This window comes from Vigna unguiculata, chromosome 8, assembly GCF_037176805.1.
Source record: "Vigna unguiculata cultivar grain cowpea cultivar isolate G323 ecotype 2 chromosome 8, ASM3717680v1, whole genome shotgun sequence".
Taxonomy (NCBI): domain Eukaryota; kingdom Viridiplantae; phylum Streptophyta; class Magnoliopsida; order Fabales; family Fabaceae; genus Vigna; species Vigna unguiculata.
Window position 1 is genome coordinate 1,323,881 of NC_140799.1, and position 13,895 is coordinate 1,337,775.

A 13,895-nucleotide genomic window follows, 5' to 3' on the forward strand; every position below is an offset into this window, starting at 1 on the left:
TTTAGGTCCCACCTTACTTAATCAAATCCACGGAGTATCTTATATATATAAAATATATATTGTGATAAAAATTTGTAGAGTCCGTTCTGATAAAATAAGATTGGGAGTAATTTATTAAAAGTAAATAATGGATTAAAATGTGTATTATTATTGTGATTGATTAAAGTTTCATTAAAAGGAACCTATGGTGGTTGTGGTATAAATATGATGAATGATAATTTGAGGATATGCAGGTTGTGGTATAAATATGATGAATGATAATTTGAGGATATGCAGATGGGACCCACTTCAATATAAAATCTTATCTTCAAGAAAATATCTAGTCCCCACCTCACTCTGCTTTTTCTTTTATTGTTTTTGTTTTTTTACTTTCTTTTAAATTGTAATAATTATCAACTTGATCCACCATCTAAATTATATTATATGTTGATATTCTAAAAATGAAGTTGTGTAACAGGTTATTATTTACTTAGTGTAAACCCCTCTTTCTTATTTTCCTAAAAACAGAAACTTTACTTCTTTCTCTCAACTTTTCTGTAATCCACTTTTTTCCCAACTTCTCTTTCTTGTTGCTGTCATATCTCACTGTTTCCATAATCCATACTCAGATTTTGGCAGAACCAACCAACAGGAACCTCAGCAGCTTCCTTCCTCAGCTTCCATTCTCCTAGGTAGGTTTCATCTTTAAATTGGGTTCAATTCCAGCTAGAATTTACTAGTTAATCTCTGAATTTTGAGTCTGATCATGTAATTCTTCATTCTCCATGTCATGGTGATGGATTCTCCCAGGTTAAACTGAAAAATTCCGTTGTCTTGCAATTTGCTTGATTCCACCAACTAAATTCTTGGCAAAAAGGTAAGGGAAGCTAACTCTTTAGCTCATTTAGATGTGGATTGTGTTTGTGAACGTTTTAATTGCATGATTATCCGTTGAAATGGTGTTGGATGTTGCTGGTGTGTGGTTTTGGGCGGGGGATAACTTTGGGCGAGTTTGCATGTGAAGAACAGGGAGAATTTCCTGATAGTTTCGCTTAGGCGAGTTGCTCTCGCCTGAGCGAGAATATCAGAAGAGCATCCATGTCACTGCACGAAATCTCGCCTAGGCGAGTTGGAGTCGCCTGAGCGAGACAACCTCTCGCTTAGGCGAGCCAGCTCCGCCTGAGCGAGAGTTCGTCCAGAATTTCTTTTGCCACTGTAAGGGCTCTCGCCCAGGCGAGAGTAGCCCGCCTAAGCGAGATAACCTCTCTAGCTTAGGCGAGACCCTCTAGCCCAAGCGAGATTCCCTGCAGAAGATGGGTTTTTCCCACTGTTTTGAGTTCTTGATGCTTGATTGGTTGCTTTAAGATGATGATGGTTGATAATGTAGGCGATCCTTATGCATGTTAAACTGTATGAAGAAATTAAGTGTGAACTTGATGTGATTAGAAGTATGTAGAGTTAGGATTTCAAGGGAAGTCCTAAGGTGCGTGGTTTAGTAAATGTAATGGCATGAGGACTCAGATTGGTGATATCCTGACGCTTCCAGTAACCATTAAGACTCAAGTAGAGTATGATGGATTACGTCGGGGGAAGTAGCAGGAGGTCCTGGTCTATGATTTCGATCCATCATAGAGGTGATGGGATTTACCTTGAGAGTGGTTGGGTGAATACTCCTTGTGCCTAAAACTCTGCAGAGTTTAGGAACCATCTCAAGTGCAAGTCACCAAGAGCTCCAATGCCACTTACATAATCCGGATATCGAGTCTAGAATGTGGTGTGGTGTGGTAGCCAGAATTAATTGGAGGATTTTAATTGATTGTGTAATACAAGTCTGTTTTCTGTTATAGTATAAAAATTTGCATGATTTGCTCTCTGTTCAAGTTAGCTTACCCTTCTAGTTTTATGGTGTTCTGTGTGTCTTCTACTTTTGCAATGATCGTCCTCATTGAATGACGTGAGCAGATAAAAGCGCAGATGAAGGTACACCCTTCCCAGGCAGACGTTGAACAGGTTTCCAGGACGTTTCCAGCTGTAGTAGCCACCTATTTCTCTAGTGAATGTTTAGGATGTTTTGTAACCTTTAGTGATGTGGGTTGTACATGTTGATCAGTATATGTACTTCTTTTGGATGACTGTATTAGATTATGCTGACCTATGTCACTATCTGCTTCTGAACTATCGAAATTTAAATGTTTTGTTTAATAGTTTAAAAACTATAAAAACGGGATGTTACAATTTTGGTATCAGAGCAGTGATTTCTCTAGGATCTGTAGGTGTGAGCTTGCTTAGCTTCTGTTGTGTGTTCCTTATAGCGTGTTTGGCTTGAGTTGTTGTACCTGTCGACTAATCTGATGGTTCCTCCTTTGTGTGCTCAGAGCTATGGCACCTAGACCTCCTCCACCCCCTGTTCCAAACCCAGATAATCCTCACTGGGTGAGAGCAATCGAGGCGATGATAGCAGCCATGCAGCAGCAGAATGCTAACATGGTGAATCAGCAAAATCTAGCCTTGCAACAGATGGAGTCTACAAGACTAGCAGCAGAAACGGCTCAACAAAGGCACATGGAAGCTCTGCATCAGATAGGGGAAAACCGTTTAGCCGCTGGTTCTTCCCAAGCTTCACTGCCCCGAGTGCAAGAATGGAGTTTGGAGGATTTCCTACAACACCATCTATCCCGCTTTGATGGCAAAGTTAGTCCGGATGGAGCTGACCAGTGGATGCGGGACATGGAACGAATCTATGATGCTAAGAGATGTCCTGCAGAGAACAGGTTGGCATACACTGAGTACCTTCTTGCTGGAGAGGCCGTGCACTGGTGGTCCAGCATGAAGATGATGTTGGAGGACAGCCATGAGACCATCACCTGGGAACTGTTTAAGAAGAAGTTCTATGCTGAGTTCTTTCCAGACAGCGTGAGGTATGCGAAGGAGGTTGAGTTCTTGCAGCTGATGCAAGGAGACATGTCAGTGTCTGAGTACGCTGAAAAGTTTAAACACTTGGGTAGGTTTCACACCCTGAAGATGGCAGAGGACTGGCAGTGTAGAAAGTTTGAGAATGGATTGAGGGGTGACCTCAAGCTCATGGTGGCCCCACTCTCTATCAAGGAATTCCCTGCCTTGGTAGAGAAGGCAAGAGTGATGGAGAAACTTAAGGCTGAAGTTGAAGCTTAGCAGAAGTCTCAGCTGAAGGTGGGAGGACCATCTGGGTCCACGAGCAGACATGATGACAGAAGGAAGCCATACTCTAGGCCTCAACCCCAGGGGCCCAGAAGATTCCCGCATCAGCCCCAGCAGTCCCAGCCTTTTAGGCCCCAGTGCTTCCACTGTAGGGGGCCTCATCTGAGGAGCGCCTGCCCCCAGCTTCCTGATAGGAGGACATGCCATAGATGCGGCCAGATGGGCCACTTCATCAAGGATTGCCCAGTTGATAGGAGCACGGTGTCGAGGCCTTCATCACAGCCTCAATCACAGCCGTCGAGGGGAGGTGCGAGACCACAAGCAGTGGGCAGAGTGTATGCCGTGACGGGTGCAGAGGCAGCTGGATCAGGTAACCTTATCATCGGGTCTTGTGTGATAGCTGGTAGGAGCTTGCATGTTCTGTTTGATTCGGGGGCAACACATTCTTTTGTGTCGGAGTCTAGAGTAGTGGAGTTGGATCTTCCGGTGAAGGAGCTCCAGTATGACCTGGTGGTGTCCACACCTGCTTCTGGGTTGGTCAGGACCTCGACCATGTGTGCTAGGTGCAAGATCGAGGTTGAGGGGCGCAAGTACAGGGTAAACCTCATATGCTTACCCTTGGTGGGACTAGATGTCATCTTGGGAATGGATTGGCTATCTGCCAATCACATTCTCATTGATTGCAACGAAAGGAAAGTGTTGTTTCCTAGCTTAGAAGATGAAGACCTGTTGGTGTCCTCACAGCAGGTGGACAAGGCAATAAAGGAAGGGTCTCAATGCTTCTTGGTTCTGACCCAGTTATCCGTGGAGACTGAGGTTGGACCCTTGGAGGCGCCTGTAGTGGGAGATTTCTCAGATGTGTTTCTTGAGGAAGTACCTGGCCTACCCCCTACTAGGGAGATAGAGTTCTCCATTGACCTGGTGCCAGGAGCAGGACCAGTGTCTATCGCACCCTACAGAATGGCTCTTGCTGAGTTGGTGGAGTTAAAGAAACAGATTGAAGAGCTGCTAGAAAAACAGTTTATCAGGCCGAGCGTATCACCTTGGGGAGCGCCAGTGTTACTGGTTAAAAAGAAGGACGGTAGTTCCAGACTCTGTGTGGATTACAGACAGCTGAATAAGCTAACCATCAAGAACAAGTACCCTCTGCCAAGGATTGACGACTTGATGGATCAGTTGCACGGTGCGGCAGTGTTCTCTAAGATTGATTTGAGATCAGGATACCATCAGATTCGAGTCAAGTCTGATGACGTGCAGAAGACCGCTTTCAGGTCCAGGTACGGACACTACGAGTATGTGGTGATGCCGTTTGGTGTGACTAATGCCCCCGCTTTGTTCATGGACTACATGAATCGAATCTTCAGACCATTCCTAGACAAGTTTGTGGTGGTTTTCATAGATGATATCTTGATTTACTCGCAGACTCCAGAGGAACATGCGGAGCATCTGAAGATAGTTCTGAGCATACTGAGGGAGAAGCAGTTGTATGCAAAGCGGTCAAAATGTGAGTTTTGGATGACTTCAGTTCAGTTCTTGGGGCACATGATATCGGCTCAGGGCATAACAGTAGATCCATCTAAGGTAGAAGCTGTGCTAAGTTGGAAGCTTTGTGGGGTTGGCAGGTTACTATAGGAGATTCATTGAAGGATTCTCCAGGATAGCAGCACCCTTGACCCAGTTGACCCACAAGGATCAACCGTTTGCTTGGACCGACCGGTGTGAAGAGAGCTTCCTAAAGCTAAAGCAAAAGTTGACTAGCGCTCCAGTGTTGGTGATTCCTGATACTGGTAAACCCTTTGAGGTTTACTGTGATGCCTCTCATCAGGGATTGGGATGTGTTCTGATGCAAGAACGGAGAGTGGTGGCCTATGCCTCACGACAGTTGAAAAATCATGAGAAGAACTACCCCACGCACGACTTGGAGTTAGCAGCAGTGGTGTTCGCACTAAAGATCTGGAGACACTATCTGTATGGTGCGCAATTTCAGGTTTTCAGTGACCATAAGAGTTTGAAGTATCTGTTTGACCAGAAGGAGTTAAACATGAGGCAGAGGCGGTGGATGGAGTTCCTCAAAGACTTTGACTTTGAGTTGTTGTACCACCCGGGGAAGGCGAACGTGGTGGCTGACGCCTTAAGCAGAAAGGCAGTTCACGCATCTCACATGATGGTTAGAGAGTTAGATTTGGTGGAACAGTTTAGAGATATGCAGTTGCAGGTGATTTTGGATGAGGGAGTCATTAGATGTAACCATCTCACAGTGTCTAATGATTTCCTTAAGCTGATAAAGGAGAAGCAACAGTCGGACCCCACGCTACAGAGGACAGTAGGGTTACTTGGTACTGAGAAGGCTAAGGATTTCTTGGTGGGAGGTGATGGGGTACTGAGATTCAGAGGCAGGGTTTGCATACCTGAAGATGTAGAACTGAAAGGTATGATTCTGGAGGAAGGACACAAGAGCCGTTTTAGCATGCACCCAGGCATGACTAAAATGTATCACGATTTGAAAGAATCGTTTTGGTGGTCGAGTATGAAGCAAGATGTCGCTCGATATGTATCGTCATGTTTAACTTGTCAGAAGGCTAAGATAGAACACCAGAGACCGGGGGGAATGCTTCAACAGCTCGAGATACCCGAGTGGAAATGGGATAGCATTGCTATGGACTTTGTCACCCATTTGCCTCGGACTGTGAAGAACCACGATGCTATATGGGTGATAGTAGACCGTCTCACCAAGAGTGCTCACTTCCTAGCAGTGAATTTGAGGATGTCTATGGTGAAGCTAGCACAGTTGTATATCAGTGAGATCGTGAGGTTGCATGGTGTGCCATCGAGTATAGTCTCTGATAGAGACCCAAGATTCACCTCTCGCTTTTGGCAGACGCTGCAAGATGCTATGGGTAGCAGGTTGGCTATGAGCTCTGCGTATCACCCTCAGACCGATGGGCAGTCCGAGAGAACTATCCAATCTCTGGAGGATCTCTTACGGACGTGCGTGCTGGACCATCTGGGTACGTGGGATGAGGTCCTACCTTTGGTAGAGTTTACGTATAATAACAGCTTTCACACCAGTATTGGCATGGCACCTTATGAGGCCCTCTATGGCAGGAGATGTAGGACGCCTTTGTGCTGGTATCAGGATGGGGAATCAGTGGTAGTGGGACCAGAGCTCCTGAGGCAGACTACTGAGAAGGTCAAGCTCATACAAGAAAGAATGAAGGCATCTCAAAGCAGACAGAAATCATATGCTGATCAGAGGAGAAGACCTTTAGAGTTTGAACCAGGGGACCATGTTTTCTTGAGAATTACCCCGACTACGGGCGTGGGGAGAGCCATCCGTCAGAAGAAGTTGTCTCCTAGGTTCGCCGGTCCATACCAGATCCTGAAGAGGATTGGACCAGTAGCATATGAGATTGCCCTACCTCCCCCTCTGGCCAACCTCCATTCAGTGTTTCATGTATCCCAGCTCCGGAAGTATGTGCCTGACCCTTCCCATATACTCGAGATGGAAGATCTGCAGATTAGAGGAGATCTTACAATGGAAGTTCAACCCGAAAGCTTAGGAGATGTTCAGATGAGGCAGCTCAAAAGGAAATCCATCAGACTAGTCCATGTCATTTGGGACAAGAGGACAGGTGACTCCACTTGGGAATTGGAGGAGGACGTGAAAAAGTCATATCCACACTTGTTCTCTGGTAAGTCTCAATTTTCGGGTCGAAAATTTTTGTTGTTGGGGAGAATGTGAAACCCCTCTTTCTTATTTTCCTAAAAACAGAAACCTTACATCTTTCTCTCAACTTCTCTGCAATCCACCCTTCTCCCAACTTCTCTTCCTTGTTGCTGCCATATCTCACTGTTTCCATAATCCATACTCAGATTCTGGCAGAACCAACCAACAGGAACCTCAGCAGCTTCCTTCCTTAGCTTCCATTCTCCTAGGTAGGTTTCATCTTTAAATTGGGTTCAATTCCAGCTAGAATTTACTAGTTAATCTCTGAATTTTGAGTCTGATCATGTAATTCTTCATTCTCCATGTCATGGTGATGGATTCTCCCAGGTTAAACTGAAAAATTCCGTTGTCTTGCAATTTGCTTGATTCCACCAACTAAATTCTTGGCAAAAAGGTAAGGGAAGCTAACTCTTTAGCTCATTTAGATGTGGATTGTGTTTGTGAACGTTTTAATTGCATGATTATCCGTTGAAATGGTGTTGGATGTTGCTGGTGTGTGGTTTTGGGCGGGGGATAACTTTGGGCGAGTTTGCATGTGAAGAACAGGGAGAATTTCCTGATAGTTTCGCTTAGGCGAGTTGCTCTCGCCTGAGCGAGAATATCAGAAGAGCATCCATGTCACTGCACGAAATCTCGCCTAGGCGAGTTGGAGTCGCCTGAGCGAGACAACCTCTCGCTTAGGCGAGCCAGCTCCGCCTGAGCGAGAGTTCGTCCAGAATTTCTTTTGCCACTGTAAGGGCTCTCGCCCAGGCGAGAGTAGCCCGCCTAAGCGAGATAACCTCTCTAGCTTAGGCGAGACCCTCTAGCCCAAGCGAGATTCCCTGCAGAAGATGGGTTTTTCCCACTGTTTTGAGTTCTTGATGCTTGATTGGTTGCTTTAAGATGATGATGGTTGATAATGTAGGCGATCCTTATGCATGTTAAACTGTATGAAGAAATTAAGTGTGAACTTGATGTGATTAGAAGTATGTAGAGTTAGGATTTCAAGGGAAGTCCTAAGGTGCGTGGTTTAGTAAATGTAATGGCATGAGGACTCAGATTGGTGATATCCTGACGCTTCCAGTAACCATTAAGACTCAAGTAGAGTATGATGGATTACGTCGGGGGAAGTAGCAGGAGGTCCTGGTCTATGATTTCGATCCATCATAGAGGTGATGGGATTTACCTTGAGAGTGGTTGGGTGAATACTCCTTGTGCCTAAAACTCTGCAGAGTTTAGGAACCATCTCAAGTGCAAGTCACCAAGAGCTCCAATGCCACTTACATAATCCGGATATCGAGTCTAGAATGTGGTGTGGTGTGGTAGCCAGAATTAATTGGAGGATTTTAATTGATTGTGTAATACAAGTCTGTTTTCTGTTATAGTATAAAAATTTGCATGATTTGCTCTCTGTTCAAGTTAGCTTACCCTTCTAGTTTTATGGTGTTCTGTGTGTCTTCTACTTTTGCAATGATCGTCCTCATTGAATGACGTGAGCAGATAAAAGCGCAGATGAAGGTACACCCTTCCCAGGCAGACGTTGAACAGGTTTCCAGGACGTTTCCAGCTGTAGTAGCCACCTATTTCTCTAGTGAATGTTTTGTAACCTTTAGTGATGTGGGTTGTACATGTTGATCAGTATATATACTTCTTTTGGATGACTGTATTAGATTATGCTGACCTATGTCACTATCTGCTTCTGAACTATCGAAATTTAAATGTTTTGTTTAATAGTTTAAAAACTATAAAAACGGAATGTTACACTTAGAAGTTTAACAGACAAACAAAACATGCTGAACCAGAAAATTTTCAAATAATAGAATTTATGAAATAAAGAAATTAAGATTATTTGCAAAAGAAAAATAAGCAGACAAAATTAGAGTTTTCTTTTATTCATTAAGAGATAAAAATTAAAAGAGCAATTGTATAAATTGATTTTAGTTTAATTTTATAGAAAAAATGAGTCCAAACATGTTCTGAACTTATATTTTTTTCATAACATTTAAATACAAAATATCAATTAGAAGATCTTTACCATGAAATAGTCAAAGGATGAAAGTAAACTATCAATTAGTTAACTTGGTAAAGGGGGCATTTGCTTAAATGTACCTTTATTTATGAGAAAGGGAAATGTAACTTTTCTTAAATTGTGATTAAATTTTAACTTTATTCTAAACAATCTTTGAATTTAAATATTTTGAAATTTCTCATATTAGATTAAGGGCATTCTTCTTTTTAATTTAACCAGTAGTATATATATATATATATATATATATATATATATATATATATATATATATATATATATATATATATATATATATACACGTAATTTTATAGAAAATTTTGAACTATAGTATTTAAAAAATAATAATTGCATAAACCATTCACCCTAAAATTATTTATAAATTGATGTAACAGAAGATGACCAGAATTTAGTAATACTAAGATGATTCCATTCATCTTTGATATATAAAACCACATTGTCACCGAATAAAAGACTTAAACACTATTTTATTTTAATCAAACTTAAAAATTAATATAAAAATATTACAATTAGTTTAAAATGGAATGAAGTCTAAATATTTTATTAATTAAATTAAAAAGCATATAAATGAAGAAATTTAATTAATTTTTATAAAAATTATTACATTTTATGATTCATGAGAAAATTTAATAACAATTAGGCATAAATCAAATTCACATAATAAATTAACATAATATCTAATAAAAAACCTTAAAACAATTAATTTATAAATTTATTTTCTTATATAGTATTTTATTTTATTTATTTAATATTAAATTTAAATTCATACTTGAATTCTTATCATTTTTAAACAAATTATAATTTAAAAAAAAAAATAAGACTTCGAAATGTGTTTTTTTTAATTAAATTTTTATAAATTTAATTAAAAATATTTTTTAAAATCAATTATATTATATGTTACGTATAAAATATACATATATCAATTTTGTCAAACATTCAACTTAACATACAAAAGATTACAACTAAATATATATATATATATATATGAATAATAAATTATATTTTAATACAACTGTGTAATTAATTATACTTAATGTTTTCTAGGAAATTGTATTATTATATGTTAGTCAAAGTCTATTGAAAATATATTAATATCCGTATTAAAATACAAACTCTTTTTATCTTCTCATCATTTAATAATGTCTTAATCAAAGTCACTAACGTTTTATAGAACACATGATATATTCTCTTCTCACTTAATTATATAATTAATACTAAAATATTAAAAGTTCAATATCATCTCAAATATCTTCACCCCACACACATAAAAAGTAACACATATGATAAACAACACACTTACAAAGGACAACATCTCATACAAATATCACAATATATATGAGATGTACGTTGTTAATGTATTAACGAAGAGAGACATGCACACTACAAGAAATATTAGTATTATTACCGGTCAAAATTCGTTAGTAATGCTAAAAATTCGTCCATAAATCGAAATTATTGACAATCTACCAACTACTAAAAATTTGTCAGTAAAATCCTCATCGGTAACAGTAATTACTGATAAAAAATCCTTCGATAAAATCTATTGGTAATTATCGCTGCCATGTCATCACTATTTCCTTTTGTCGTCGTTGCCTTGCCTCCTTCTCGTCCTCTTCTTCCTTCTCTCACTCTTCCTTCTCTCCTCCTCTTTTTTTCTTTCACCTCCTCCACCTTCTCCACCTCCTTCGTACAAGCATCACACACGAGAGGGGGTTTGGCTAAGCTTCTTCTTCCATCACATTTCACCCTCATTCTCTATACACGTTTTCCATCTTCTTCTAGTGGAGTGTTGAGCATCGCATGCACGGAGAACCCACTGGAAGGAGATTCAAACCCTCTTCTCCTTCAACCCCAAGATTTCGGCGAGCTTCAACAACTAGCTAGGACTTCATCTTGGACATCGCAAGCTCTGCGCTTTCATATTTAGCTTTTGACAAGCGTCTTCGTGTAGTGGAAATGTTAACAATTGGGATTTTATAACAACCTTCGTTTGCGCCCCTTGAACATCCTCAAACATCAGCTACCCTCTTCCTCTCTTTCTCATTTTTTATTATGTGGGGTTTTGTCATTGATATGTGGGGTTGATTACAATGTGGGACCATTATAATCAACTTGGTCAATAGAAAATCCTAAAGAATGCTCAAAAGACACATGCAAATCAAAAGCATGCAAAAAGAAGACAATTTTGACCTATGAAAGAGCAGAAAAATAAACTTACTCTAATTAAGAAATCAATCGGTTGGATTAGAAGATCTTGTCGAATGGATCACACCATAAGAACCATTGATCAACAAAGAATCCTAAAAGATGTTAAAAGGACACACACAAATTAAAAGATAAAACATGCAAGAAGAAGATAATTTTGATAGAAAAATCAAATTACTCTAATAAAGAAACCAATCAAGTTTGATTAAAAGATCTTAGTAGATCAATATTCAAAGAAATGAAACTTTATATCCAAAAACGTTATATTAAAATCAAAGATAAAAATAATTGATTTTAAAAAATAATAAGAACTCCTAAGAATGTTTCTTTTCGATGCAAAAATATCTTTTTCCAATACATTAAAATTGTATGGCAACCAAAAAATTTAAATAATTCCCAATATTTGATTCTCAAAATTAAAGTTTATCAAACAAATTCATTGACTTTTGATGTATACTTTAGACAAAGTTGCAATTTAAGGTGAAACTTTAGATACTTTAAAATAGTTCTATGCGTTTAAATTTGCATTTAATAAGTACCATTGCTTAATTGAAAATTTAGTAGTTAGAGGAATTCCTGTTTAGCCCTTCACTCTTCTGACTATAACTAAATAAAAAGTGCCATTAAACCTACAAATAATTTGAAATGGATTCTGAGTGGAGGCTCACGATACCCTTTCTTTCTTTGTGGAAGAAAAACTAAATGAGAAAGTTTTTGAAAATGTTTAATAAAGAAATAAATAAGAGAGGAGAGAAATTTAAAAGTACAAAATTGACTATTTTTTTATATGTTTTTATTATTTTACATGTTTATCTTATTTAACTCATATTTTTCCTATAAACAGGCCGACACTGGGCCCACTTATCGCTGCCACAATATTCTGATATGGAATGCCTTATCCGAGGTGCCAACCAACCCACAGTTTCTTTCAAGTTTAAAACTGTATTAACTATTTTTTAATTCTCAAATTGAATAAAAAATAGATTTTTGTCAAAGAAAGCTCAAAACTTTCACAAAAAAGGAGAGTTTTTTACAAAGACTTTATCCATTTATCTATAAATTCAACTAAATAAATACTCAACAACTTCATTAACATAATTGTCTAAGCTGTACAACATCCAATTTGTGCAAGCAATTGAATAGTTGACCAAGTTAACTACACGATCAAAGAAGCAAAAGGCAACTTATATAAGCAACAAAGCTTCATCTTCATCGTCATCATTCTTATACTGGAAGGAAAAAGAAGAAGCTTTATGAATGGAGTTTGAAGATTTGGCAGAAGGATGCATTGCAAAGATACTGTCACAAACATCTCCTGTGGATGCATGCAAGCTCTCTTTAGTTTCCAGAACCTTCTGTTCTGCAGCTGAATCTGATTTTGTGTGGTCTTCTTTTCTCCTCAATTTCACCTCTCTCATTCCTCCTTCTTCCCTTCCATCCTCTAGTTCTAAAAAGGCTCTCTATTTCAATCTCTGCAACCACCCCACCATCATTGATCAGGGCAAAAAGGTGAGTAATTAACACTTTGAGTAATACTTGTTCATGATTTTGATCAAACATAATTTGGTGATCTGGGGTCATGTAAAAATTTCCCACGAACCCATATGGTTTTGGTGGTTTTAACAAAGTTTAACAAAACCAAGCATTTGTGGTTTCTAACTGAATGAAATGTGTTGTCTCTGAAATCAATGCAGAGTGTTCAGTTGGACAAAAGGACAGGGAAGAACTGTTACATGTTTTCTGCTAGAAATCTGGACATTGAATGGGGTGATGATGGTCACCATTGGGAGTGGACAAGCCTGCCAGAGTCCAGGTAAATTGATTGATTAAGGTTTCAAGAAACATTTTGTCTGAAATTGAAACCTTAATTTTAAGGTTTGTTTGTTGAAATGAAACTACCTCAGAGCTATGTTTGGTTGTGGTATGAAAAAAAAAACACAACTTTGATTAGAATTTCGGACATTGAGCAATTGTTGTGTCGGCAGGTTCGAAGTGGTTGCTGTGCTTCGTGCTGTGTGCTGGTTTGACATCAGTGGGAAGATAAGCACAGTTTCTCTGTCATCAGAGACTCATTATGCAGTGTTTCTTGTGTTCAAGATGATGAATGCAAGTGGGTTTCACTACCATCCCACAGTGATTTCAGTTGGTGTTTGTGGAGGAAGTAGCAACAGCAAATACGTTTGTTTGGATCTGAATTTGAAAGAAAATAGGTTGAGAGAACTAGCTTGTCCTAAAGTGAGAAGTGATGGGTGGTTGGAGATTGAGATGGGAGAGTTCTTCAATTCAGGTCTGAAAGAAGAGCAAGTGAATGTGAAAATTATGGAGACAACAAGCCATATTTGGAAGTGTGGTTTTGTTCTTGAAGGAATAGAAATTAGGCCTAAACATGTCTGATATGTGAAGGCTGAAAACATAAAAAGAATGCAGAATTCTCAGTTTATTTTGATATCTTTTTCTTTTCTTTTTTTCCATAAGCATTTTTTACAAATATATAAACATTTTATTTATATTTATTGTTATTAGTTTAATATAATGTTAGAAGCAGCACAATGGGTTTGGTGTGTTGCAATGAGTTAATTATTTCTCATTTTAATGATTGGGCCGGTGATCGGGCCTCATCGCAGCACAATCAGATGCATTGAATCAAGGCAGTTACTTTCTGCACCCCTCCAACTTCTAACTGCACCTGACAAGATTTGGAATTTCAATTTTGTCCCTTCAATTGGAAGAGAATTATCCGATAAGGGGTGGTGTAGCTCATAAAAGTGTTTCAAAATGGTG

General features: G+C 39.1%; 1 protein-coding gene and 1 pseudogene across 1 annotated transcript; both read left to right on the forward strand.

Annotated features, from left to right (window-relative positions):
- Nucleotides 1-771: 771 nt before the first annotated feature.
- LOC146884022 (uncharacterized) lies at nt 772-4,968 on the forward strand (annotated as a pseudogene).
- Nucleotides 4,969-12,231: 7,263 nt separating this feature from the next.
- LOC114193663 (F-box protein PP2-B10-like) lies at nt 12,232-13,627 on the forward strand. Its single transcript, XM_028083548.2, has 3 exons — nt 12,232-12,623; nt 12,809-12,927; nt 13,100-13,627. Exons 1-3 carry the CDS (start codon nt 12,372-12,374, stop codon nt 13,506-13,508), a joined length of 780 nt encoding a protein of 259 aa, XP_027939349.1. The 5' UTR covers nt 12,232-12,371; the 3' UTR covers nt 13,509-13,627.
- Nucleotides 13,628-13,895: the final 268 nt, after the last annotated feature.